Source organism: Prionailurus viverrinus, chromosome D4 (genome assembly GCF_022837055.1).
Source record: "Prionailurus viverrinus isolate Anna chromosome D4, UM_Priviv_1.0, whole genome shotgun sequence".
Lineage (NCBI taxonomy): Eukaryota > Metazoa > Chordata > Mammalia > Carnivora > Felidae > Prionailurus > Prionailurus viverrinus.
Window position 1 is genome coordinate 90,383,523 of NC_062573.1, and position 26,627 is coordinate 90,410,149.

The window sequence follows — 26,627 nt, forward strand, 5'->3', positions numbered from 1 at the left end:
GCAGAACTTCCAGAACGCAGGTTTGTAACTCCTGTACCGCCTTCCCCGTATCACCGCTCTGCCTCTGCTGCTGTCCTCTTCACACACCTTATGTTCCAGGCAAAAGAGCCGAGTCTCATGAGCCAAATACAGAGGTCACCCAAGTAGGGAAGGTGTACCCCGGATGCCTACCAGGTGACGCCTGCGTAGCTCCCGGGAGAACGTTGTTTTGCACTTTAGTGCTTACGTATTAAAATGTCCATTAAAAACACATATACAATAAACAACTGGATAAGTCACAGAGTTTCCTTTTTAAAGCAACCATATGGAAAAAACGTTAATCTATTTTTAAAACATCAAGTAATCAAAAGTAAAAATGATACGGGAATATAGTCAAGAAACAAACGAACAAAAATCAAGGACGTGGCATGGGAATCTAATAGTTTTAGATTAGGAAGGCTTAGAAATCTAGTTTTCTTTTTTTTTTTTTTTTTTTAAATTTTTTTTTTCAACGTTTTTTATTTATTTTGGGGACAGAGAGAGACAAAGCATGAACGGGGGAGGGGCAGAGAGAGAGGGAGACACAGAATCGGAAACAGGCTCCAGGCTCCGAGCCATCAGCCCAGAGCCCGACGCGGGGCTCGAACTCACGCGAGATCACTCGAGATCTCGCGAGATCGTGAACTCCCGGACCGCGAGATCGTGACCTGGCTGAAGTCGGACGCTTCACCGACTGCGCCACCCAGGCGCCCCGAAATCTAGTTTTCTTAACATTTCTTTCTTAATTTTTTTTATATTTGCTCACACTGTCCTCTCTACCTACAACGGGAGATACCCGCCCTCTTCCCTACCTCCGTGATTCTATGGAGAACGCAGACACCTTCCTGGGGCAGGTCAACACCGTCTTTAGCGTGCACTCACCACACTGGTCTCCTCTGCAAGGACTTCGGGGCCCCCCGTGCCCGCCTAGTATTGTGACCTTCTGCTCTGTGCCACGTGGATCTGTCCTGCCTCACCTCTTTTTCTTTTTTTAATATTTATTTATTTTTGGGAGACAGACAGCAAGCAGGAGAGGGACAGAGAGAGAGGGGACACAGAATCCCAAGCAGGCTCCAGGCTCCGAGCTGTCAGCACAGAGCCCGATGTGGGGCTCGAACCCACGAAGCGCGGGATCATGACCTGGGCTGAGGCCGGACGCTTCACCGACTGAGCCACCCGGGCGTCCCTGTCCTGCCTCACCTCTTACTGTGCTGGAAGCATTGGGAAGCCAGGGCCCTGTCTCCTCTAGCTTCCCCTACCCACCCCCCTGCACGGCCCGCAGAGTCAAACGCACAGCTTTGCACACAGCAGGCCCTCAAGAAACATTTCCTATATGCCAAGGCTGGGGCTCCCCGTGAGCATTCTCAGGAGACAATACTGGGATTCCTCACTTCCATCAACAGATAGAAAACGCACAGAATAGTTACGACTCAACTATTTCTTGAGACAGAAGACTCCGGCCAGATAAGCCAAATCTATAAGGACTAGAAATCATTTTCTTACTAATGCTCATCAAGTCTTATTACAAGTCTCTAGGCCACAACTGGGACTGAGCTTTTGTAAGGTCTCTACCATATGCCTAGCCTTCTATGAGTACTTTATAAACAAAATACAGTAATTAACCTCAGGACCACTGAAAACCACACGTACAAACAGATGAAATTAATATTTGCAAGATCAAACAGGACAGCAAAGACGGCTAAGTCAAGAAGGATTTAGATGTGGGTCAACTCATACTCCAAACCACAAATGAAATCTGCTGTTAAGATGCCCTACGCTCACTCGTAGCACTGACAAGCTGCCTCCAAGACAACATTAGGAAGGGTAAAGCGTTTGGACTAATGTCAGTGCACAGAGGACCCCCCCACCCATCACCCACCCATTCACGGGAGCCAAGAGCAGCCAGGACCATTAAATCCACAGAGAGAGTAAACGTCTCACGTCAGTCTGACCTCCGCCCACCACGGCACAACTGGAATGATTAATAACACGAAGGCAAGTGGCTATTCACGGAGCCCTTATTATGCGCCAGACATCATTCTAAATGCTGCAGGTGTAGCAATTCACCGAGGCCGAACCACAACCCAGTGAGGCAGCCGCCATGGTGAGGCCCATTTTGGGCCCATTTTGCAGAGGAGGAAGCACGGAGGGGGGGGTCGAGCCATTTGCCCCCAGGGCACGTAGGAAGGAAGCAGGGGAGGCTCTCAGACAGAGCCCGAGGTGCCTAACCATCAGGTCACACGCCTGGGCGCCCAAGTCTGCAATTTTACTGTCCCGCGTGGGCTGCCAGAGCACCTGCCTCCGTTCCCACCACCGCAACTACGGCGCGTTGTTTACTCCGGGCCTTCATCACGGACCCTTCGTCGTGCAGGACAAACGCTGGCAGTGTCTGCAGCTCCTTGTTAGTCCTCCTGCACCCCCCTGCTCCTGCGAGGGACTCAGGCGACCCTGCCTCCCTCTGAACGGACCCCTCGTGGAGCTGTCAGGATGGGGAAGACGAGGAATAAAACTCACGCTCCCGCGGCAGCCGCCCTGGTGACGGTCAGGCGGTGACCGATCTGGACCAATTTCCAGATACGTGACGCGGGCACGGCTAGGGGAAGGTGTCCCCAACTTCCAAGCAGGGAAGTGCCACTTCGGAAGAGCCGCTTTGCAACGTTCGGAGTGGAACACAGGAAGGCACAGGCGTGGCGACTGAGGGTGGCCTTGCCGATCGAGGCGTCCAGACCGGCTCCGCATGACCCTCCGTCCGGAGGCGGCCCGCCCCATCTCCGGGGACACGCTCATCAGACCAGAACAGACAGAGGGCTCCAGATTCCCTTCTGGAGAGTGGAACGGAGAGGCTCCTCACCCGGCCCACACCGTTCACCTAAACTGGGGTCAGGTAATGTCAGAGGCCATGAGGCTGTCCTGCTCCACCAAGCACACCTGTCTGTGCCTGCCGGCACAGGAGAGCCTGATGGAGGAGACGCACGAAGAAGCAGGGACCCTTGTCCCGACCGCGGCTCCTAGAGCGCCAAGTTCTGGGTCCAGACATCTCTCTGGTTTTTGGCGGCGGCCCCTTAGGAAGGCCTGGCTCTATTTCTTGCCCTCTGGTTCCCTAAAACACCCAACAAATGCCCCTTTTTTGCTGACATGAACTCAAGTGACTCTTTTCCTGGCGACCTAAGGAGACTAGACAAAGGCAAAAGTAAGCCTGCATCACCTGAGGTGATCGTCAGCCAACTCCATAAAGCAGGACTATTGAAAGTGTTGCCGCAGGGGGCTGCATGCACTTGGTACGGCGCTTAGACGTTCTCCTGCATCTGTGGCCAGGCTCCTTCTGCCTGAAATAATCAGGAATAACTTAGTAAAACTCAGTAAACTTCATTTACTTTAGGATAAATAGGAGCACAGATGGGAGCCAATGAGAGGCCAGAATTGCAATTTCCAGATACAAAATCAGCTAGCAACCAGAAAACTCTGCCTATACCTGGGATTTTTCAGCAGATGACCCAAGCATTACTCATCAAAGTGAAAAGACTCCCTGAATTTCGTCCTAGTAAGCCCCCTGAAGACAGAAAACCGAGTTTATCTTTCTCCGAGATGCCAGAATCAACAACGCACCCTCTCTGCTTGCTCAGCCCCTCCTGCTGAGGATGGAAAAGTCATCACTGTGGCCCCCAGTGAGTGCAATAAACAATGGAATGTTCTGTGCTCACGGGGAAAAAATTCAAAAGTACCAATCTTATCTTTTTAAATTTTTGTTTATTTATTTTTGAGAGAGAGAGAGAGAGAGAGAGAGAGAGAGAGAGAGAGAGAGGGAAGGGCAGAGAGAGAGGGAGACAGAATCCCAAGCAGGCTCTGCGCTGTCAGCACAGAGCCCAATGCGGGACTCGAACTCACAAACTGAGAGGTCATGACCTGAGCTGAAATGAAAAGCCAGATGCTTAACCAACTGAGCCACCCAGGTGCCCCATCCAATCTTATCTTTCTTAACATTAAGAATTACATGCGATTGGCCACCAATTACAAAAGCGAAGTCTTTATATTAGGCTGAGTGAAAATAACGTTGAACGTGAACATTTGAGAGCCATACAGAAAAAGCGTGATATGACAGATACCATATAGGGATTCCAGTCCCCTCTCCCTACGCACAGAGAGGCAAAGTGCATACTATTTTCAGTAATCGAAAGGTCACGTGAAGGGTGCTGTGTGACAAAAATGTCTGGGCCCTCCAAATCCACATCTCTACAACTTGGGTTTGGAAAAGCTTTTGTAACCACACCCATTCCCAACATAGCGCATTTCACTTATTCCAAAACTTTCTGAAATCACGATGCATCTTATGATCCTGGTGTCTAAAAATTTATCTCTAGCTCTGTCCTTCTCGGTGGCACAGGCGATGATGACGCGTCTTACACTCAATGGCGTGTTATATTCAATACAACAGAAGGGATTTGGCAAACGTGCCACTCCTCGCCATCCACACCTCCTTCCCACCCCTGAGAACTACCGAACCCAGTCCGACCCCACCCTGAAGACCCCCCTGTACCTGAAAGAACGGAGCAGCCGTGGACTACACACCCTCACTACGTTGGAGAAAAACGGAATTGACTCATTTGCGAAGATAAAAGAGAACCGTTCTCCACAAGCGAGACGGGACCTACAGGATCAGAATGCAAACAAGCGCCTTGCCCTTCTTCAAAGCTTCTAACTCGAACTAGAGTATTCACTTCGGACAGAGGCTGGTAACTCAGGGAGAACAAGAGGAGAAAGAATCACCCTCAGAATGACTTCGGTCAAGAGCCACAGACCAGCGTGGGGCTTAGTTAAAGGGAGACAAGCCTCAAGTCTAAACAGTAATTTGTGCATAATTATCCTTTCAGGTTGATACAAGATAGTTAGATTAAATAAATTAATCAATTACAAATTGCGCTGGCAAGCTCCAGTGCCTAGCTTCTCCTAAGGCCAACCTGCCAACCGCTCCAAGGCTGCGTGTCACAGCCCCCAAATCGGAGCTGGCAGGTGATGGGGGCAGAGGAGACGGAGCCATCTGAGGGGCGGGCAGAGGGAAGGCTCTGCTGAGCCGTGACAACGGAAGCCTTAAACACAAGATCCATTACAGCCTGAACACCCACGGCCATTGACACATCACGGCTGGAAATAAATCCTCGGGAAAGCAAAGACTGGGGAGGAAGCAGCCATTAACATGCCTTGCCCAAAACACAGCTCAAGATCTCTGTCTGCCAAGATAGGTGACTGGGACTCATGCCCTCTCTCACCCACCTCCTTACTTGCAATTGCTATCAGGAAGGAGGTCAGGTTAGTATCGGGACGTGAGTGTCAATCTTCACTGATAAATTTCATTAGCAAAGCTCCTGAGAGCTTACATTTATTAAGCTCTGAGCCAGTTCTTTACCCAACGCTGGTAACCCACGAAGGTAAGAACTATTATCAACCCCACGTAAAGATATGGAAACTGAGGCTCGAGAGAGACCAAGGGGTCTGCCCAAGGTCACACAGTAAATAAACTGCAGAGCCCGGATTCAGTCTAGATACCTCACTGCCAGTGAAGGAGGGGAGGTTCGGGGCAGAAAAAATATTAACGAATTAACGATCATTCAGTTTCCATTTCTTCTGTAAAAAGCAAAACCGAGTAGCAGAAATACAATCCCACCTGTAGAGGCGGGTGGCAGACTCAAGTCAGAGTCCCGACTGCAGGGTGAGAGGCAGGGACACACGATCCTGCAGAAGTGCACACATACGGCCACCAGCAGAGAGACACAGGCGGAAGAAGATGGGCCAAAGGAACAAGTGACAAGAACTGACAAAAAAGTTGTACAGCAGCACCTTGGGCTTCCCGGCTGCTGGTTCCACCGACACCGGTATGACACGGGCGCGCCATAACGCAGCCCCTACGCAGGCCGATTCACAAGCGCCCTTCGTTTCCACCGCTCCGGGGAAGGAGCACACAGCAACGGCGTGTGTTATCGGGACCGCTGCACAATCCGTTCAAGCGTCCCGTTTGCTGGATCCTTCATTAAGAGGGCCGCCCTCTCCGAGCTTCTGTAGGAAGCCCTTTATCCTCTCCACCAATCGCACCATGTTGCTCGGCTTCAAAGCTCAATCTTCAAGCACACAGCTTCGCAACATTTTCCTCTGTGCTTTCAGAGAGAGGTACCCACAAGTCTTACCTTTGTCCCCCGTGACCCCAAAGCAGCCCCAGATAATAGTCCCCCTTCATCAACTAACTGATGCAAGCCTCCTCCTGTGTCGGCCAGCATTTCTGCAACACTGAGGGACACCTGAGGAAAGAACATAAAGGATGGGAGGGGAGGGACAAGGAATGAATGAGGCCACAAGGGATGGGGGCTGAACCACAACTTTGGAAGCAGGTTCTCGGATCACACAGTAAGCCAGAGCTACAAAGAAGGAAGGCACCTCACTCACACACGTGCCTGCAGGCCCCGGTCCTCAAGGCTCTAAGGCCAGCCTCGGGAGGGTCTGCCCAGCCCGGGTCAGGGACAGTGGAGGGTGATGTGGTATAAAAAGTAACAATACTCCCAGACCCTCTGATTCTAGTTGGAAGATTCTGCTTTTTATACTTATATATATGGGTATACTTTATATACTCCTACTAGCATGTAGGAGACAGTTTTTGCAAATGAAGGCTAATCTGGCATACTTTAAAACTACAGTGTTTTATACTATATATACATATATATACTATAGTATAGAGCCTGGGTGGCTCAGCTGGTGAAGTTTCCGACCTCGGCTCAGGTCACGATCTCATAGTTCATGAGTTCGCACCCCGCATCGGGCCCTGTGCTGACAGCTCAGGGCTAGAGCCTGCTTTGGAGTCTGTGTCTCCCTCTCTCTCTGCCCCTCCCCCGCTCACGCTCCGTCTCTCTGTGTCTCTCAAAAATAAACAAACGTTTAAAAAAATTTTTAAAAACAACTCTACTGTTTTGGCTGGAGTATTCTATAATAACTTTTATAGAATATATAACACGCTAAATCACTACAAAACTTGTTGTACTGTATGAAGGGTATAAATATTTTATTAATAAAATGCTTTGTTTACAAGTTTAAAACAAGAACAAACAGTACTCTTCCTCCATGGTGGTAGTTCTTAAACCTGTTGGGGCCACAGACCAATGAGTGAATTCCAATGAAAGCTAAGGACTATTCTCCTGGAAAATGTCCCTACATAGAGCCATGGACCCAACAGAGGCCTGACCACAACAGACCCTGGATTGAGAACTCCTGCCTCTTGTGAAGGGACTTCTTTATAATACGTATTTTATCAAACACAAACAATAGGCAAGCACCAGTCAGGGTGCGAGACAGTAGAAAACTGACAGGCGCAGAATATAATACAGTCCAACCCTCCCCCCCAATCAAATGCTTAAATTCCTTCCACGTCACCTCTGCCATGCATTGGCAGAAGCCGCAGGAGTGGAGAACTGTGATAACCAAGTTCAAAGATCATGCCTGTGGTCCCGAAGGTCTGTGGAGCTAAGCCATGCTTTAGCAACTCGAATTTAGAGACACCACCAGCAAAATAACAATTTTTTTCAGCCTGAAATTGTTAACGCAATAGAGGTAAATTAGGGAGTTATGATTCACACAAGAGATTCTCTTTTGCCAGCCCATTTATGTATTGAAAATAAACCATTGACAATGACTTTTGTAATTTACATAAATGCTCAGGAACATAGAATCCATAATGATGTTAGCAAACCTTTGGAAATTTCTTTTTGTTGTTGTTGTTTATTTATTTATTTTTAATTTACATCCAAATTAGCATATAGTATAAAAATGAGTTGAGGAGTAGAATCCAGTGATTCACCCCCTAATATAACACCCAGTGCTCATCCCAACAAGTGTCTTCCTTGATGCCCCTTGTCCATTTAGCCCATCCCCCTCCCACAGCCCCTCCAGCCACCCTCACAGTTTGTTCTCTGTATTTAAGAGTCTCTTCTGTTTTGTCCCCCTCCCTGTTTTTATATTATTTTTGCTTCCCTTCCCTTACGTTCATCTGTTGTCTCTGAAAGTCCTCACATGAGTGAAGTCATATGACGTTTGTCTTTCTCTGACTAATTTCACTTCGCATAATAGCCTCTAGTTCCACCCACATTGTTGCAAGTGGCAAGATTTCATTCTTTTTGATGGCCGAGTAATACTCCATTGTCTATATATATGCCACATCTTCTTTAACCATTCATGCATCCGTGGACATTTGGGCTCTTTCCATACTTTGGCTACTGTCGATAGTGCCGCTGTAAACATGGGGGTGCATGTGCCCCTCTGAAAGATTTTACCTCGTGGATGCAGACTACAGAGTAAAGGGATCTGGGAATCAGATGATGTATGAATCTTCTCAGGTGCTTCCTTCCACCTGGTGGCCGGGGGCAGGTCACTGAACTTTCAGGAGCGTGAGTTCCCTCTACAGGGAACTAAGACAAAAATGCAGGGCTACGAGACAACCTTTGGCGATGGGGAGCGTCTGGGACAGCTACCCAGCCATGCTTCTGACCCTCACACAGACTAGGCTTTTGACCTTCACCACAAACCCTGGTGGAGACACTGTTATCAACCTAATTTTATCGATCAGGAAACAGGAGTAAGTCGCCCAAGGTCACAAGCAGTAAAGGGAAGAGGCAGGACTTGAACCCAGATAATCTGGCCCCAGAGCTCATGCTTTTAAGGCCACGCTACGCTGCCTCTCCCAGTCTGATGAGAGGAGGGACGCTCCCATGCTTTTGGAGTTGCAAGTGCGAAGTAGAAGAGACCTCTGTAACTTTCACTGCATGCTTTCTTTGCCCTTTTCATATTTGCCTCAAAATAATCAAGATAATTTGCCTTCTGTTTGTAGCCCCAAACTAGTTTAAGAAGAAAAAAAAAAAACTTAATCTGCATTATCCTTCAGCAAGTCAGCTGTGAGTACAATCCACAAACCGAATAAAGACATCTCAGCAGCTGTGCGCTCGGGAAATACAGTGGTTAAAAGTCACCTCACCCCAAACCTAAAGAAAAGTGGGACCTTAAATCCTACCTAGGCCCCCCCCTCCTCCCCTCAGAAACACATTTTATTAAAATTACAATACTGACTTCCAAGATTATGAAGCTGCTTATTTAGCTGAAGTGTCTTCCTGCTTTGGTTTCTCTCCGATGGGCCCTGCCGGCCACTGCAAATACAATGAACGGGATATATCCCTGGCCCCAGTCAGGGCGATCAGTTGGGCATCTGACCTTGGTTCAGGTCACGATCTCACGGTTGGTGGGTTTGAGCCCCACATCAGGAGTCTGCTTGGGATTCTCTCTCTCTCCCTCTGTTTCTGCCCCTCCCCCACTCACACTTTCACTTTCTCTCTCTCTCTCTCTCTCTCAAAATAAACGAATAAACTTGAAAAAAAAATGAAAGACCATGGGTTTAAAAAATACAATACAATACAATAAAACAAAACAAAACAAAACAAAACAAAACAAAATGCACAAGTATGAACGAAATAAGAAAGGAGCAGAGCCCATTCAAACAGGCTTAGTGAAGGGGAAAGGACAAGCAGGTTACTCAAGCAAGAAGGTGGCCAGGTGCCAGGGCCCAGGGGTCACAGTCAGAGCATTACAAACTACATTATGGGGTTTGTCTTAAACCTGAGTATAGGAATCATCAACGCACCTTAAGGAGGAGACTTATGTGATCAAACCTGCACCGTGTCTCTCTGACTTGCATGGGGCAAGACAGGAGGTGGTGAGACTGGGAAGCCAGTTAGGAAGCCTGCGACTGACCTGGCCGTGGAAGACAGCCCGAAGCAGGGTGGGAGCACGAACGCTCCCACTGGCAACGAACGCTCACTAAGCACAGAGGCACGGGGCTCCATGCTGGTGCCAAGCGCCAGAAACCACGGCGTGAGCACAGGGCCCGACACGTGGGGGCTCGCTGCAGCTGACGTGCAGACTGGGTGAAATCACCAAAGGCCAGGGATACTGCCTGGTTCCACTTTGGTTTTCCTTAACCCACCGCGGAGTCTGACATTTCCAGCTGTCTACCGGACATCAGCTCTCAACTCGTCACCTCCGGCGAGGCTGGCCTGTTGTCATCCACAGAGCAGGAGCTGGGGACAGGAGGTGCGGCAGGCAGGTCGTTGGGAACTGCCTTCCAGCCCACGCCAGCTACAGGGGCTGTCAATGTCCCTTCAGGACCAAAACCAAACTGGAGAATTACGAGAGGCCTTTCCCATTTTGTGACTCATCAGAAAACAGCAATTCCCCCGGGAGACCCTCTGCTAACCAAAAGCTTTGAAAACCTCCCTCAAAAACAATACATGCCCAGCACTGTGGCACCCAACGCTTCACTATTTGCAGCAAGTCTCAACAGGAAAAGCAACATTCCCCCCCAGACATCTTGCTGGGAAATTACCACGTCCCAGGTTTATAAGCAGAGGTCCCAAATAGAGCATTTTGGCCGAGAATCCCAAGGAACTGCCAGCAGAATAATGTGGTTATGCCATCTGAGCTACTGCAAAGATGCACTAAAATCTCAATGTTTGAGCTCATCCAAGTAATTAAAATTAACACGGACTGCTCCATTTTAGACGGGGAAAACAAGGGATACAAGAGTATCGGCCTCCATAATCCTCTGCGGTTTAACATTTTAAAGGCAATCAGAGCTAGCATCGTTGCCCTCCATGCCAAGCCTGGGGGTAACCTAGCTAAGCGGGCATGTCTCTGCTGGCACGAGTCACGTGTTTATGGGTGGAAGGCACAGGAGGCAGGAGCTGCAGTGACAAAAGGCAAACTGACGGGGCATCTGGGTGGCTCGGTTGGTTGGGCCTCCGACTTGATTTCAGCTCAGGTCGTGGTCTCCCGGCTCATGGGTTTGAGCCCCACATCGGGCTCCCCACTGACAGCATGGAGCCTGCTTGGGGTTCTCTCTCTCCCTGTGTGTGTGTGTGTGTGTGTGTGTGTGTGTGTGTGTGCGCGCGCTCCTCCCCTGCTCACACCCTCTCTTTCCGTCTCAAAATAAACAAATAAAACTTTAAAAAAAAGAGAGAACAAACACCCACTGAGTGCCTACTACGTGCCGGCCCTGTGCAGTCACCACACAGGGAGAGAAGCGTCCTCAAACTCATTTTACAGGTGAAGACAGAGACGCATGGAGAGGAACCGTACCATACAGAGACCGCTACGGTGATTTTAACAGGAGGACGCACTGCCACCGAATCATTAAACAAAACTCTTCAATGGCCACTGGATCGTTTTCTGCTCACCAGGAAGAAGTCGCGAATTTGCTCTGTCTGGAAACTCCGGTGATTCTAATTCTCATCACAAATACCATGGATGATGCAGGAGTCTGAATCAATGCATTCAACTCCAGGAAGCATACTGAACTATAAAGTGTGGCTTTAAGTGGTTGAGATGAAGAAACGACTGGACACACAACCGGGCGGGCAGTCGGGCGATCGGAGACGGCGCAGGGCACGCAGAGGACCCAGCCTGACCCTGGGGGAGGTGCTATAGTCGGCGCATAAGGCCAATGTCCCCCAGGGGCAAAATCGTCCCTCAGGGCATCAGGTATTTAAATGAAATTTAAAGGGACCCAGCTGCAAATACAGTGCCTAAGAATCACTAACACACATCACAGAGAACATAGAGAGTTCTCTCACCATAGAAACAAACCAACCGGGTCAGGTCTGAGGTCAGCAGCAGCAAGGAAGTCAGTACCCTGAAGAGGACTGAGTGATTGTTTTTCTCCTCTGGACACAAATAAAAGAAACACATTTAGTGTCCTCTTGATATCAACGAGGACCCCTGAAAGCAAGCACAGCATTAGGCTGGAGCGGGATGCGGGCAAGCGGGTAACACGCCAAGGGCAAATAAAGCAGAAAACTGGGTATCACTAGCAATAAATTTGCATTTGCATTAAGCATATGACGGAATGAAAATGCGCCAAGCTATAAAAACAGGATGATACTTAAGATATCGACACTCCAAGACACAATCTCCTCCATGTTCAGACACTGTTCAAGACCAGCTGCACCCGCCAGTTAAGCCACCCAGCACACCATGAGTGTGTTAAGACTTTCCGTGGTTAAGACTGGTGAACTGGGACATAGGAAGGCCGCTAATTAAGAGGGAAAAAAGACCAATGTTATTACCAGGTGCCTTGGGCACTTAACTCCTCTGATCAAATTAGACATCTGGATAGAGTCTAAGTTCCAGGGAGACGGGAATGTATCAGTTTTGTCTGTGGGGTCTAGAACAGTGCCTCGAACACAGTAGGTGCTCATTAAGTAGGCACTGAATGGGCGAATTCGATATTTGCTAGCAAAAAACGCACTACCTAAAAGCATAGTCTGGAAATGAGTAAGACTGAGCATTTCATAACAAGAGCAACTATTTTTTCCCATGTGAATGCATGCACACACCCCAAATGTGCAGACTCCCCCCCAAAATCTTCCATGTACAGAGTCATCAGGAAAGAGCCGAGCTTGGAATGCTCAGTGGTGAGAACGACTGACAAGGGACCGATAATCAGGGAAGCCTCGGGGCGCCTGGGTGGCTCAGTCAAGGTGAGCGTCTGACTTCAGCTCGGGTCACGATCTCACGGTTCATGAGTTCGAGCCCCACGTCGGGCTCTCCGCTGTTAGCACAGAGCCGCTTCGGATCCTCTGTCTCCCTCTCTCTCTGTCCCTCCCCCACTCGCTCTCTCCCTCTCTCTCGAAGGTAAAAATAATAGAGAAACCACTGTTATTTCGACTGAAAATGACCAGGGCACAATGTAACTCCCAACCCTAAAACAGGTAGACACACACTAATGGGGAGAAGAGAAAAGCAATTGGCATCTCGTGCACCCAAACGAGGACACTTCCTGTTAAAACAGAAAAACAAACAAAAAACAAAGTGGGGACTGGCACTACCCTTTCACGGCCATCCTCGCACGCCCCCCGTGCCGGCAAGGGCAGCAGGGGCCTCCAAGGCAGACACCTGCTCTTCGGGGCTTGCCCAACAAAGGCTCCGCTTTCCACATCCAAAGCTTACAGCAGAGGGAGGGACCTGCCTCTCAGAAGCCCGGGGTCTGGGGCCGCCTCACGCATGGAAGTCGGGGCAGTTCCTCTGAGCCACGTCCACACCCAGGCTGGGCCCTGCAAGGCCTTACTCTGCACAAAGACTGTAGGGGTCCTTGAATCACACCTGTCCCCGATGGTGCCCTCAGTGGACTGAGCACTGCGCCTGCCTCACTGACAAGGGGTCGGTGGCCTCACAACTACAAATAAAAGGTAGTATTTTAGTGGGCCTTAACAGCAGAAGGAACCTGTCTGGTGCTCCGGACATTCAGCTGACATTCATTTTCCACGCTGCCAAGTACCGCGGGCCCCAATTAGAGGGCTGGCAGTATAGCCTGGGAGAAGTCTCTCTGTATATAACGAGGGTCAAAGACCTGCCGGGCCACTGAGGTCCCTTTGAGATCCACCACTTAGTGGAAAGAGGCACGGCCCCTAGAGTTTGTTTGGAAATATGGGAGGGGGAGGGGGGCACAGCTCAATTACTAAGTGCCTACTAAGTGCCAGATGCCAGGTGTTCAAAGATGATGCCACAGTCCGAACCTTGGTGAAAAGGGGACAGACCTGGACAGCAAGGGGCTACGGCATGATGTGATCGGTACAGCTGCTGAGACGCCGTGGCGCAAAAATAGACAAGATCAGCTCGGCCTGATTATTCCAGAGGCTTCTCTGAAGCAACACTGTAACCGGGCTGGAAGAGGAAGCGGTACAACACGCACTCAAGAAGGGACCAGGGGCTCCAGAATAGGGATGGCAAGCAGCAGGCGCCGTCACCGCTCTGGACTCCTCATGGTGGGACGGGGGTGTGGCTGGCAGAGCGGCCACAAATGAGGCCAGAAATTTCAGAAAGAGCCTCCAATTCAGAGGCTGTGATGTTTGCCAGTACAGTAAAGGGAGGGGGAGACCAAAGTTACCGACTTGCCAGGACTTGCCAGAACTGACCGGATGAGTAAACGGTCCCCAGGGGAAGGGAGGGGATTAGCGAGTTCTGTTCACTTTGTCAAGTCAGCAAGGAGGAGCAGAAGGCGGAGCCAAGGCCCTGGCCCAGAGACGGGGCCCCGAAACCAGCCCTCCCCAGCCCAGGAAGCTGCAAGCTGGAGCCTCCCAAAACAAATAAGTGACTGCAGCAAAAGCACCCGGAATAAAGGGGAATGCGGGCAGCAGCGCTCCAGAGTCGAAGGCCACACGGACGTGCACCCGTCAGGCACCCCCGGCCCCGGCCCGGAGATCCCTCAGATGGGGCTTGGTGGCCAGAGAAGTCAGTGGAAAGCCTCTGCCACTCACTTCCACCCCCCTCCCACAACAGGAGTCTGACAATGTCAAGGGGAAACAACAGAAGCTAATTCAGAAGGGAAAACGCATACATAAATAATCTAAAAAGGAAAAGAGGAAGAGATTTAGAGGCTTCGATGTACCCATTCACATACTGTTTTATGGCACATTTAGAAACAGCTACTGGCAATAATTACTATTTATTAAATGCCACTATATATCCCACTCTGAACGAGACACGATATACACATTTCCTAATCAGACACTCGGATCAACACTATGAGACTGGTATCATGCCCACTTTACAGCCCAGCAGACTGAGGCTCCAAGTCCAAATCCTAGTATAGGACAAGGCTTAATCTTGTGGGGGGGTCGCAAACAGGCAGAGTGGGAGAAAAGCAGTCACAGGTGTAAACACCAGGGCCTAATTTGGGAATATCTCAGAAGACTTCCTAGAGGAGGTAAGAGCTCAGCTGAGATGGAAATGAGGAAGAGTTTTCCAAAGGGAGGAACGAGAAGGAAGAATAACATGTGCAAAGGCCCTGAGATGAAAAGATCATGGCCCGTGTGGATCTGCGGATCTGCTTCTGTAGACCAGAACTAGCAAAGATAAGAGCAGGAAGAATGGGAGGCATGGAAGCTGAACCGTGAAGTTTGCCGACGAAGTGACACGTCTGGGACTTGCTTTAAAGCACGCCGGTCCTCACACCCCACAGAGAAAGAGTGTACTTATTACTTCTGCGTATATTTGAAATTTTCCACAATGAAACGTTTGGGGTTCCCGTTTTCCCAGAAGGAAGGAAGGGAGGGAGGACGGGAGCCAGATCTGAAGTCCTACGTCCTCACTGTTGTTGGTAAATGGTAACACTCCAGGCGCTGTGCTCAACACGCCAGAGCGGTATTCACGTACCCCTCACAGCTACCCTGAGAGGCGGGGCTCTGCGTGCCATTTGCAGATGAGGAAACTGAGGCTAAGGAATCTGGCCAAAGGGCTGTCTGCTTCTGGACTCAGGCCCCTGAGCACAACGACTAGAATGCCTCCAAATGCCAGCTGGGGAGCTGGCCTCGGTCCTAAGAGAGATGGAAGAAACCGCTGAGGAGCAACCAATCAGATGTCTACGTTATAAAGATCCCCCGGGAGCTGTCGAGAGGAAAATAGATTAGAAGGGGTAGGAACGGGCAGGAAATCAGTGGGAAGCCTATAGCATCGGCTCAGGCCATCATCGAGGCCCAGGCTCAGGCAGTAACAGTCAAGACAGGGAGGAAAGAGTAAAAAAAGGTTTTCAAGAGGTGGAGCCCATCGATTTCGGTCAGCAGGGGTGAGGGGCCGGGCACCTGGCTGGTGTCCAGCACGAGGAGCAGCAGGTAGCAGGGGCCGGGGGGCAGGGAGTGGCGGGTAGGATTTTAGTTCCGGACTCCAGTCTCCCAGGCCTCTGGGTCTCTGAGTGCAGACGTCTGGTAGGGACTTTGATACGTGGGTCTGGAGGTGGCCCGGGGAAGGATCGTACAAGGGGAAACAGCACTCATCACCCAGCGGCATTTCCGCAGCTCGCACCGCCGCGAAGGAGGGCCGGCGAGAAAACAGGGAGGCGTAACATCGGATTCTCTCTGTGCTTGTAATGCTACGCTTCCTCCCCCCACCGTCAATGTGCAACTCACCATGAAGAAAAATGATACGGGACGATTTCCTTTCTACTAAACATTCCTGGAAGAGAAGACAAAGTGCCCTTCTCAGGCTCTGGTTACAATCTCCAGAAGGCTTTGGACAAACCACACAAACCTAATCAGCCCAGAAAAGGCTAATGCAAGACAGCCAGGAAGGGAATCAAGATGAGTCCCCTACAGACAGACAGACTGACTCCTGGGGGCAGGCGTGACACACGTCTAGCAGCCTCTGCAGCCACCCGGGGCAGCTTCTAGAGAGAGTTCCTGTTCCTTTAGAGGAAAAAAAGAAAAAAGAAAAAAAAAACGAGAGAGGCACAAATCTGATTCCAGGCAACAATAAAGTGGCGATTTTCAGAAACCACTAGTCAGTAGAACATAAAGATGTGGAATTAGGCCAAAGCCTTGGGACAGAAACCATTTAGAACTAGAGGGGCATCACTGGATTTTCATTAACATTTACACTCAGTGTGTTACAAGAGGCTACTGCTGTCTAGAGAACCTCTGGAAGGTAATTTTCCACTGAAGTCCTCTAGGCTGCTGCTCTGTTCTGGCATATTCTGAGATGCATACACAATCACTACGCTTAAGAAAGGTTACCGGACAAGAGCTACCCTCTTCCAGCACCCCCCCCCCCCCCCGCTTTCGTTTGCATAACCACAGAAACGCATACATAACTCCACGACTCTTCCCAAGTTAGAGCCAAAAGGGACCGGAGAGATCGTCCGACCCAAGTCTTCAATCCAGCAGGAAGGAAGCCAGCACCCAGAGGGGTACTGCCTCCGGGACACGGTCACACAGCGGGGCACGCGGCTAGCCAGGCGACAGCCCAAACTCAGTGCCGGTCTCGCAAAAGCTCTGTCACGTGTTGTCACAACTGCATGCTGCCCTCCTCACGCTTCACCAGAAATACCAACAAGAGTAGGATGAGCTAACGCCAATGCACACTCACCACACGCGCTGCTCTGGGCACCGGGGGGCACAGAGGTAAGCCCATCAGTCTTCACCACAGCCCTCACACGGAGGCCGTTGTAAACCACTTTGATGAGGAGGCTACGACAGAGCCAGCTTATGTCACTGGCCCCAAATCAGAAAGCTGACAGAGAGGGCTGGGGATTCAAACCCAAGAGAGTCCGACCCCAGAGCCCTGCGGTAACAAACACCCAATTTACAAAGTGGATAGCATCCAAATGTGTATTTTTATACTGGCCTTTGTGTGCAAGCATTTTCCTAAAGAAACGATGCAAGAAATCCCAGACTAGAGGCGCCTGGGTGGCTCAGTCAGTTAAGTATCCGATGACTCTTGATTTTGGCTCAGGTCAGGATCTCATGGTTCTTGAGTTCTAGCCCCGCATCGGGCTCTGCACTGACAACATGGAGCCTGCTTAAGATCCTCTCTCTCCCTCTCTCTCTCTCTCTCTCTCTCTCGCTGCCTCTCTCTCTCAAAATAAATAAATTTTAAAAAAAGAAAGAAAAGAAGAAATCCCCGACTAGGCCACAGCAGTGTTCCCACCAGGTAAGAGCACTAGAGACCAATCTGAATGCCGAGCTCTGGGAGAGAGGCCTTCCCGAGCGCCCAGCGAGCAGGTTCCTCCTCACTTTGGACGAATGGGCTGCCCTGAGCAAGACACAGCCCTTCTCAACCCCTTCTCTGCAGTCCCTCCTCCCCGCTTGAGGTCTCTTCCCGGGACCCTCCCCCTGCCTTTGCTGTCCCTCAACTCCCACATGCGATCCTACCCTGTCCAAAACCCAGGGCTCCACACCAAGAGATTAGCAAGCCTTCTCACCAAACTCTCAATCCCCCCCCCCCCGTCCAACCTCCAGGTCTTAGGAGGAAAGATCTCCCCTCCCACTAGTTCACGTTAGCGTGTGAACTACTAATATCTACGCTCAGGCTTCCCCAGAGCAAAAAGGTGTCGACTACCTAAAACACTCGCTGATGGGTAGATTTCCAGAAGAATACACCAAAATCAAGTTTGGGGAGCTGTGCGACAGAGCAGAAATTACTGAAGGAGAGCCCCGTGTGGCCCAGGAGTCTGTCCTTCATCGTCGTTTGTGGAGATAACAGCAGCCCAGCCCCCAGAGGGTAGCAACTCTGTGCGAGCTCAGTGCTTCGCCTGTATGACCCCGTTCAGCCTCAGAACACCTTTCTGAGGTAGGTGCAATTATCATCTCCATTTTACCGAATAGAAAACTGAGGCCCAGAGAGGTGGGCCTCACAGCTGTCAGACAGCAGGACTAGGAGGTGAACCACGGCAGCCCAGCTCTGGAGCCCATGCTCTTAACTGCTGAGCGATACTGTCACTCCATAACTAACTACACACACAACTACCACTTCCGGAACACCGACCGAATGTGAGTCTCCTAAGGCACTCTACGTGCACGGCTTCACTTAATCTTTCCTACAACACCGTGATTCAAACACTAGCATTGTCCCCATTTTATAGAGGAGGACACTGGTGCTTTACAAGAGTTTCTTCCTCACTTGTTCAAGGCGCAGAACCGGATCAGAACACAGGCAACCTAACTCCAGAACTTACGGGGAAGGCCTGACATTTCTGGCTATCTTCTCCTCTGCTTCTGACGCCAACGGTATCTAGAAATCCCAGGGGACTGGTTTTGTTCTGTTGTCTTTTTCTGGTTACGTTACTCTCTGTTCTTTTCAGGACGGCTCCCACGGCATCAAGGCTTGGGGAGGGAGGAGAAGGGTGTAGGGTTCGAGGCTCACCAGGGCAGCCGCTCCAGGAGCCACCCCCGCCGTGGCAGCAAGCCCGTTCTGAGTGAGCAGGGGCTGTGCGGGCCACATGCTGGTGAGAGGACGCCCCTAAGAACGGCACCTGTGCTCACGACACGGCCGATCCCCAACCGCGCCTGGTCCGAAGTCACGATGACGAATCGAGGTTTGGGGGGCACTGTGTGCTTAATGAGTCTGTGGTCCCCAAGCACGTATCAGAGAGAAGAACTAATTCCTCTCTCAGGGGCGGGCCTGGTGCTAAGGCAAATGCTAGAGGCAGAAATCGGGTACTGACGATACACAGAGACAGGTAACCCCCAAGAGACTGATGGAACTCTCTTCCCGGTTTTCACACCACTGCCAAAATGACAGCTGCCACACAGCACCCGACATCAGGCGCTGTGGCTCAAATTAGCCTGACTCGGTCGACTCCAGAAGACTGCTATCAAGCCCCAGCCCCTCCGAAGCACCTGCTGTCGACCCGGCCCTCTCAGAAAGGACCCATGGGCGGCAAGCGTCGTGGATAAAACTGCTAACCTCAGCCCTCAAGGAGCTTACCGTCAGTTCCCCAACTGACCTCAGGCCGTCCTTCCAAATTACCCTTCTGGAAGCCAGCCCTGGCCTCCATCACAGGATCCCGGAAATGCCTCTCATCTCCACGTAGCGCGTCTGGATTGCTCAGTAATGGCCAAAAGTGGCAATGTCCTTATCGTACTTCATCAAAAAACACGAGCAAGCAAACCGCAAAAGGGGTTGTAAATTAAAAATTCAAGAGAAGAGGCTTTTCTTTTTTCTTTCATTCATTCAGTGAATTTTAACGGAATGCTTGCTGTGTGCCAGGCGCCTTGCTAGGTGCTGGGGACGCCCAGCAGGGAACAGGACAGACGCGGCGCCTCCTCGGGGACGTGGAAGAGGCTCAATCTAAAACAACCCCACCCCCGTTAGCTCCAAGATGAGGACACACGAGGAACACCTTCAAGGATGGGTCTGAGCGAGGCAGACGTAACAGCAGCTTCAAGCCACTTAATTTAACCGAATGCTGGTAGGAATGGTCGGGGAGGCAGGATGGAGGAAGAGCCTTCAGACTTGCCAGCGGAATGTTCTCGGAATAGAAAGCAGCTCTTGCTCTAATAAAAATGAGAAATGAAGCAGGTGGAAACCTCGAAGGCAGCAGCAGCACCTTCCTTGGCGCCCATTTCCCAACCCCGCCCCCCCCCCCACACACACCCCAAAAGTGACCCTTCAGGGTCTTCTCTGCTTCTGCTGTCACCTGGGAAAGGCTGCGACCTCAGCCAGCGTTTCAGGCAAATGCACGAGCAGCCTCTGCCACAAACAAACGAAAAAAGTCAGAGTCAGAAAGAACAGCCTGGTGACAGGAGGCTGGAAACCTTCGGGGAGGGGTCTCCGGAAGAAGCGTGGTGTAACCCGCAGCATATCTGAGCATAATCGGCCACAGAACGTCCACGTGGACCACCTTACGGCAAGGACAGCGTGGAGGCCAATTATTTTGTGCCCTCCTCAAGAGAGCCTGACATCCCTCTACAGAACAATCATCTATAGGTGCATGATAGTTAAAAGCGGAAGTCTGTCCCCAGTTCAGCACGGAGAAAGTGCTGCTCACAGCAATTTGCCATCACTTCATTAGATTAGATTCACTTTTAAATGTGTTATCCTAACAATTATGCCAACTACCATGTAATTAATATTCCAACTGACTTTACGAAAATTACAAAATCCCCTAAAGAAAATCATTAGTCACTAAGCATGAACGCGACTTTTCTATGGCCAACAGCACATACAACGGAAAGTTCGTCACATAACGGGTGGTATTAAAGCCCTTCCCACACTTCCTTCAATCCTCAGCCAACAGCGCGCAAAGCTGACATTGGCAAGTCACCCCAAACTTCACTTAACATATTAATGCGCTTCCTGGTTTAAACTCTTTGAGGGTAAAATGATGAATGAGGAAGGCTTCAGCGACGAAAAGGCTCTTTTCGTTTGTAGGAGGGGCAAAATAAACACACGTGATTGCTTGCTGCCTCCATATCCCCAGCTGGAAATTAGAATACTGGCTTATTTCTTGGGGCTGCTTCCTGAGTTTATTAAAGAAATGTACACAAGGCATCCTTACCGTGGTTTCTCTCTTTCAAGGCTTCGTGTATTCTTGCAATCTACCTTAAATCCTTTCTAGAGTAAGGTAAGGTATAAATAAGTCATAGTCAAATGGGACATTATCTATCACGATGGAAGTAAGAAACCTGTTTTCCCTGCAGCCCACCTTGGAATAATTGGCAGGGGCCCCTGAGTCCCAGAACAGAGCTGTGAGCCCCTGCATGACCTCAGCAGGAAGGAATGCAGAGGGTGATTAGTGACGTCTGCCCGGGACGAGAGCAATAGTTCGGGGGGGCCCCCCCCGCAGACCACGTGTCTGTCAACTCCATCTCTCAACAAACCATTATAAATTAGCAAAACGCGTACAGATTCACGAATGAAAGATAACGTATGAACTGCTCCTAGGGCGAACGCTGAAGGGGAAAAATGTTTTCTGTAGTCGGAAACCTTATGCCAAAATGGATTAAGGCATCAAGTCTGGAGGAAAAGAACGCTGACCTCAGTCAGGAAACGCAAATTCTCGTCTAGCTGTGAGGCCGTGAGCAGGTCAGTTCAGTGGGCCTCAAGGTGCTCAGCTTTAAAATAAGGGTTAAACTACACATCTCTCACTCATAATCTGTTTCGACTGATCAATGGTACGAGCAGCCCCAAACCGCCCCTCTGCTGGGGCACTAGGGAGCTGATGAAAGAACTCTACTACGAAGGCTCACCAGGCCCAGAACAAAACTAAAAACCTCTCCATCTCTCACACGGCTTGTGTGGGATTTACCATCTATTTTCATCTGTAGCATCTCCAGGACAAGAAGTTCCATACACCTCATAGTTATTTTCCTTAATACAACCTCTTCTCCAGCTTGGAGCAAGGGGAAGGGTCGGGAGCAGGGACGTTTATTTCAATACACTATTAAATTCGGCGAACAAGCACACTGCCTTCATTCAAAAGTTAAGTGCCATCGCCTCGATTAGAAACCAGTCACTTCCCCTGGAGTCCCGGTCACTCATGGTTTTGTGAGCAGCCTAAGTTTTCCTGCCACCGAAAAGTCTCCATAGCTCTAGCCTATTCCAAAAACATTACCCACGTGATACACCAACACAGCTTCCGTGTCCAAACACCAAAAAGCAAGACTTTCTACCAGGTGTCCAACCAGAAATAAGTCACACATACGCCTACTGATCAGACCCCACCCAATCCCGGGGTAAACTCATGGAAGGGTGACCTACAGTGCCCCTGGGAAAACAAAGAGCCTCAAACAGGACAGCCAGATAGGGCAGTGTTGTCTGCGTGGGGCTGGAACAGGCTCGCGCCTGGCTACGGCAGTGAAATAATTTTTATTTGCCCTGTACCCCCTCCTTTTGGGAACTGCCTCTCCAACTCCAAGGAGCCCCACTTCCTGTGCTTCAGGTGATCTGTAACAGCCAATCAGAGAATCTCGCTCCTGGACTCACGGCCTGTTTAGATAGGAGCCACCTACCAAGCAGGGCTCAAATCCCTTTTCGGGGTCTGGTGTGACAGCAGGAGATCACCTGCTACAAGAACCAGGCAAATCTACAACTGCCAGGCCGTCTTGTCCACCCTCACAGGCGTCAGGCCAACACAGGAAAGCAGGCCTAGAGACAACAGGAGAGGGACAGCCCCCATACCAACTGGGCACCCGGATCCTCAAGACCCAACTGGGTTTCTATCCACGGCAGCCCAGAGTTTGGGGGACAACCCCTGCGGGCTAAGGGTTCGTGTCAGAGGTTCAAGTTCTCTTTAATGCCCCCCAGGACAAATCACTTCTCCCTGAATCTCAGACTTAGCTGCTAGAGTTCTACCTCAAACCGAAGTGTATTAAATACTGTTGAGAAACTCAAAGAAAAAATTTTGCTCGCCGGAAAAACCATCAGTGCTCATCCGCATCCAAGACAGAGGGGGGAAAGGACCACAGAAAAGAGGAAAAAGATGATGGATAACTGGAGGGGGCGAAAGCAGCTCCCTATCAATAACTGTGAGAACCACCGTTTCCAGATCAGTTGCACAGTGTAATGAAGAAAGCTGATTCCAAACACATATTCTAATTCTTTATCAGCAAGGGAAAAAAATACACAACAACCCGAAGCACCCAAACAAAAGGAACTTGTCAGTAAACAGACTGTTGCCAGGCTTACGAGCCTAATTGTTGTCGTTATTTTTAGACTCTAGTTTAGTCTTCCCTTCACAGCTGTCCCAGGGTCTAGGCCACAGACCTGCCTGCTGACGGAGGCCTTGAGGAGCAAGTTCCGTGGAGCGTGTTCAGAACAATCTCCCTCAGGGGCGCCTGGGTGGCTCAGTCGTTGAGCATCCGACTTCAGCTCAGGTCATGATCTCACAGTTTGTGAGTTTGAGCCCCGTGTCAGGCTCTGTGCTGACAGCTCAGAGCCTGCTTTGGATTCTGTGTCTCCTTCTCTCTCTATGCCTCCCCCACTCATGCTCTGTCTCTCTCTCTCTCTCTCTCTCTCTCTCTCTCTCTCTCTCTCAAAAACAAATAAATAAACATTAAAAAAATTTTTAATAAAAAAAAAGAACAAGCTCCCTCGAGTGCAGTCTACAGTAATTAAAGAGTAGAGAATAGTCTGACAAACACTACTCTCGCGATGTTCTTCCAGTGACCACAGGGGAAGACAGTACAAGCAACATAAACAGCGTCAGTGGCTGAACATTCAGACCACCAGTCCTTAACCTTCTAGGGGTCATGGATGCTTCCAAATCTGATGCGAGCTAGGAAGTCTTCCCCAGAGGGGGGAAAAAAAAAAAACATACACACAACACAACATCTTGCATATGATTTCAAGGAGTTCACAAAAGCTGCTCCCCACACCAGGTCTCCAGGTTAAATGTACCTGACTTAAACCTTCTTAAAAAAGTAATTACCTATGCACCATGATGAATCCTCAAAGATTCAGAGGACTATGAAATAGCTCATAGAGAAATTCCAAATCTGTAACCCCAGGCTGAATCAAGAACAAACCAACCACCCCCCCAAAAAAAAGAAAAAAGAAAGACTTACCTTCACCTTCTGCATTTCTGAAATGTAAGAAAACTCAGCTTTTTCTCTATTAGCTCCCTTTCTGACATGTCTCCCTTACCTTGTTTGACCATTTATACGCTTGAAGGAGTTGGCTATAGAGAGGAGTTTTGTCCTGCACAGGATCCAGGCTTAACAGCCCACTGTTATGGAGAGGATGGTTCTCAGATGGCTTGCCTACCAAATTGCTCAGACGCTCCAGCTCACTGGAAAAGAAAGAGATAAAGTAAATAAACCTGACTCCACTGAAACTCCAATTCTTAGCCAACCACATTGGTAAAAAAAAAAAAAAAAAAATTTTAAGAAGTCTCTTAAGAGGAAATACTGTGAAAGGTTAACATCAGGGACAATTAAGAAAACTCCTAACTGGGAGCTTGTGTTATATTAAAACCGAGCTACAGATCATTCGAGTACCTGAATAAATGGTAATTATTTATCATTCACGTAGGAAGAGACGAGTGCGTGGTACTTCACAGATGGTGAAACTTAACAAAACAAAGAAGAGATAAAATAAACAAATGGAACGGGAAGACACCACCGAGGGGGCTGTGTCAAACACTTCGGTCTAGCAGGAAAACTCGAGAGAAGCCTGGGAAAGTGAGCCAACAGCGAAAGCACATTCCAGGAGCACATTCTGTGAGGCCAGTCTCAAACTGTTCAACAAAAGACTCTCTAGGAACAGCTTCTCATGCCACACTCATTTTGGAGCGTTCAGCCACCTTCTTGGCACCACCGTGTAAAGATTTTAAAAGGCGACAGAACGCAAATGTTCTTGAACTTTCTAGAACGGTGAAGGGTTATAAGATGCCGAACATTACCAAAGGAAGCAGATCGGAGAGGAAACGCAAGAGACATAAGAACAGCCAGGGGGCACCTGGGTGGCTCAGTCGGTGAAGCGTCCGACCTCCGCTCGGGTCATGATCTCACAGTTTGTCAGTTCGAGCCCCGCATCGGGCTCTGTGCTGATGGCTCAGAGCCTGGAGCCTGCTTCCGATTCCGTGTCTCCCTCTCTCTCTACCCCTCCCCCGCTCACACTCTGTCTCTCCTTCAAAAATAAACATTAAAAATTTAAAAAAAAAAAAAAAAAGAAGAAGAACAGCCAGTGCAACCCCTCAAGCAGGGGAACTATTAACTGGCACTGCGCCAGAGACAGCAAGTGGATGTGGGAGTTGAGGAGGGGTGTGTGATTTCCTGGCTTCCCACCAAAAAAGAATGGCAACTACTTAAGGGGAAAAAAAAAATCAAAAGAGGCACCCATCATTTGGTCACCACCTCCTCCTCCATTCTACCTCCTCTTTCCAGCTGGTTACTAAGGAAGCCAAGTTGGGGGGCGGGGGGAGGGATCCAGCCATTCCAGAAATTGTAGGATGACTATCTTACCAAATGCCTTTCCCTGCTAAGGTCAGTTCTGAGAAGCAAAAGTCCTGTAAGTCTCTGAGAAGGGTCACTCTCTTAAGGAAGGGAGGAGAAGTTCAGGACCTAACCATTTAAAGGGTTCCTACTGTGTGCTGGGCTTTTCACAATCACCCTTTCACTCAATTCTTCCACAACACTTAGAAAATAGAAGAAAGTGACTTGTAAGAAAGAGAAAGAAACATACAATCCTTAACCCTACAGGGCCACGAATTAATACGGGGGGGAGGGGAGTTAAACATAGGTGACTGAGCTGGTGTAGGCTGAGATCAGGTCTCTCCAGAGGAAGAAACTGACCAGGAGCAGAGTGGGAAGGAAGTCCTGATCAGGTGGTTTGGGCGGGGGCGTGGGCGCGGGAAAGGTACAGATCAAGGCCTGTTTTATCGTGTTTGGAGGTGGACTAGAGTGGACCTGATGGCTTCCAGGTTCAGGGGCGAGGCACTGGTGCTAATCAGACCGAGCGCACTTGGGTTTGGGGCAGCGCTGAGCTGGTCCCGTTTGGCAGTACTTGATCAGACGCGCTGGGGCACAGAGGGCCTACAGGTGAGAAACCTGCGAAGCGGAGGTGAGAAGTGGAAGTTCGTGGGAAGAGCACGTCTCCTCGTCAGGAACCGAACGACCACACGGGAGGTCCAGGGCGGCGGGAGGCAGCCAGGAATAGGAGGCCAAGAGAAGAGAGACGAGAAAGCGGGGGTGGGGGACGAGGTGTCCCTGAGGAACAGGCATGGGCTTGGAGGGGAGGGAAAGACAGCAAGGGAGCAAGAAACTGAGAGCAGCCCCAGGTTAGAAAGACTCGCGCGGGGTCGGGACAGGGTGGACACCGGGCGGGGTCCCCGACGCCGGCCCCTTCAGCCGGTACCTACTTGAGGTCCCGGTTGACCGAATGCAAGTTGTCCTGGAAGTGCGCAATGAAGGCCTTCTCCCGGCCCTCCAGCGTCTCCTTGTTCCGCATGCCATCCTTCAGGCAGTCGAACACCCTGCTCACGCTGGAACGCAACGCCTGGATGGCACTGATGGCCTGAGCAAAGGCCTCCAGGTTCACTCCGACACTTAGCACGTCCGCCATGATGCCGCCGCCGCAGCGGGCTCTCCAAAGCCGGCTTCGTGAGCGAAAGGCCGCGCTCGCTGATGACGCCGACCCTCGAAGGCCTCTGGGAAATGTAGTTCTCGCGGGGCGAGGCTGCCCAGGTGGTCAGTGCAGGCTGACGTTGTCGGAAAGAGGGTTTCCGTTCAAGTGAACAGATGAGTGGGCAGGAAAGTGAGCGCCTAGATGTGTGGAAGTCAGGCTGCAGCCTCGGCTTTCTTAATGGTGACAAGGAAATA

General features: G+C 50.2%; 1 protein-coding gene across 4 annotated transcripts in view; it reads right to left on the reverse strand.

Moving 5' to 3' along the window:
- Positions 1–26,408, reverse strand: part of MED27 (mediator complex subunit 27) — a 199,371-nt gene extending 172,963 nt beyond the window's left edge. For all 4 annotated transcript variants that reach the window (XM_047830718.1, XM_047830716.1, XM_047830717.1 and 1 more), the window contains exons 1-2: positions 26,168–26,408; positions 23,953–24,097 (exon numbers count right to left, since the gene is read on the reverse strand). In XM_047830718.1, coding sequence (XP_047686674.1) covers positions 23,953–24,097; positions 26,168–26,370 — 348 coding nt within the window. In that variant the 5' untranslated portion in view covers positions 26,371–26,408. The remainder of the gene's footprint in view (positions 1–23,952; positions 24,098–26,167) is intronic.
- Positions 26,409–26,627: the final 219 nt, after the last annotated feature.